Here is a 2346-nt window from a genome sequence, read left to right as displayed (position 1 = left end):
GTTGTTGTTGTTGTTGTTTACTTTTTGCCAAAATCATCAATATTAAAACAATAAAAGGCTTGAACTACTTCAGTTGGTGTGCAATGAATCTAAAATATATGTAAGTTTAATGTTTATCAGTACATTACAGAAAATAATGAACTTTATCACAATATGCTATTTTTTTGAGAAGGACCTGTATTATCATATGAACTGGTATTTTCATCTTTAGAAACACTTCTTAAAGATCTGAATCGACACCAAACCTTCTCTAGTTCTGCCACATGCAGCAGCTCTGTCTATTCTGCCTCCACAGACTGAGTCTCTTCTAATCCTTTTGTAGAGGCAACTCGTAAAGATCTTGGATGCCAAGTCTTGTTCAAGGCTTGACTGCAGGTGCAGGCACTGGTTTCCCAATTCCAGATGAGGTTTTCTCCTGCCTCCCCAAAAGTGTTCTACAGTTTCGATGGTTCTAATTATGGCTCCCCGCTGGGGAACAACTTACTTTGGAAGACTCAACCAAAGTTGTGTCCAACAAATCAAAACTTTGTTTGCGAGGTCATGCATTCACGTTCACTGTAAACCAATAAAATGTTTTTTTTTTTAAGTTAAGACTAAGTCATTATGTTGAACACGTTGTGCAACAAAATAAGCATCTATTGTGTAAAAGTATCTACTGCTGTGTGAAAATGAAAACTTTTATCCATGTGTGTAAATGTAAATCAAACAAAAACATTTTCAGCAAATAATATGTGAAACATGTTCTTTTTCTAATGATTTGAGGGACAGTGTTTATGTGTAGAGGACAAACTGAACTTACAGGAAGAAATAAAAAAAAGGGGAACACTGTAAACAGCTTCGATTACCTGACCGGGGGTTCTTGCAGCTGGCTTGTCCTGGTGATTGGCAAGAATAAGGAAGGGCAGTGTGCAGAGCTGTGGGTGCTGCAGAGCCGAGTGGAGCTCATTCCGTGCCGCCTCCAGGTCCTCGTCCGACGAGGCGCTATCCAGTATGAAGATTACACCCTGTGACCCCTGGTAGTAACGACTCCAATATTTCTTGATATTGTCAGCTCCTGTAGAAACACGTGAGGCTGCTAAAAAGTCTGCTCAAAACTAGCGCTTCTATAAAGGAAGTTTTGGTTGTAAAATGAAAACTGACAAACAAAAATGTACAAGGCTCTTAACGTTACAAGAAAGTCACACATCCATGCTTCGTTTTCCAAAAAAACAGACGGTTTGCAAAATATCTGAATCATACTTGTGATGCTAAAGTGTTTTCTTTTTACAGACCATTTTTTTACTACTTAAAAAAACATCACAAACTAAACAGGAAAAAATTAATTTGATTTTTGATAGATTTTTATAAAAGTGTGAAAGAATAAGAACTGCAAACATATTTATATTCTCCCCTTTTCKTGCACTCCAGTTAAAAACCTAAACAGCACAAATAAAACGTCAAAAAGAAAACTTTTGTTTTTCGGCTTTACGGGAACATTTCATGACTAACAGTCATGCTAGCAAGGAATCCGCCCACTTTCATGATCTGTTTGTGATCAGCTTTCACTGAATTATTAACCCCAGCCTCCCAAATGTTCCTCAGTAATTCTAGCATTTGGGACGAGTCCACAAGTTCTCGAAATGATTTAGGTCAGGTGAGCGAAGGGGGCCAGATCATTACTTGGTTGTCTTTGAAGCCTTTTCTGTCTATAAAAGCATAGGAGCACTTGGATGCTTGTGATGGGTTAAGAATAGATCAGAGAGAACTTGACCTCGGTGGATGTCTTCCTGCGCAAAAAAAAAAGATGGATTCTACAAGAAAGTGGCGGCAGGTTAGAAAGTTGATTTTCAGTTGTTCAACAGTTAAAATGGTTCAGTAAGCTCAGTCTGAACAAACGACCTGTGGGATGGGACACATGTGTGTCAGAAATGATTTTCAGAGTAAACTTATCAGCCTGAAACTCCTCACCAGTCAGTCGGAACAATTCATCAAGCGCCTGTTTACAATAAACACAATGGTTAGGATTGCAGTCTCACATTTTTGCTCYTTTTTACCAATTTTATGTTACATTTAAAAATAAGTATTTTGTGCAACTTGATTGATTATTTACATAAAATAATTCTGCTGCCTGATACTCAACATTCAATAGAATCAGAATCCTGTTTATTGACCAAATATTTTTATACAAGGAATTTGACTTGGTAGTGATGAAGTGCAGAATACACAACGTAAACAAATAAAAACTAGAACTGCAAAGCAGTTATGACCGGGGTCCAAGCCCTTTTATGCATGTCAGCCTTTGTCATGTTGTTTGTAGCATATTGTTGATCTTTTAGCTTCTTGGACMAATTTCTCTCCAACAAACGC

The 2346-nt window shown here is 37.6% G+C and overlaps 1 protein-coding gene across 4 annotated transcripts in view; it reads right to left on the bottom strand.

Moving 5' to 3' along the window:
* LOC106519899 (ADP-ribosylation factor-like protein 15) overlaps nt 1-2346 on the bottom strand; it is a 129262-nt gene that overhangs the window by 64729 nt on the left and 62187 nt on the right. For all 4 annotated transcript variants that reach the window (XM_014011754.1, XM_014011755.1, XM_014011756.1 and 1 more), the window contains one exon: nt 846-1054. In XM_014011754.1, the coding sequence (XP_013867208.1) occupies nt 846-1054 (209 nt within the window). The remainder of the gene's footprint in view (nt 1-845; nt 1055-2346) is intronic.

Source organism: Austrofundulus limnaeus, unplaced genomic scaffold (genome assembly GCF_001266775.1).
Source record: "Austrofundulus limnaeus strain Quisiro unplaced genomic scaffold, Austrofundulus_limnaeus-1.0 Scaffold84, whole genome shotgun sequence".
Taxonomy (NCBI): Eukaryota; Metazoa; Chordata; class Actinopteri; order Cyprinodontiformes; family Rivulidae; genus Austrofundulus; species Austrofundulus limnaeus.
Note: the sequence above shows the minus strand (reverse complement) of the source record. Positions and strands in the feature narration are given on the sequence as shown.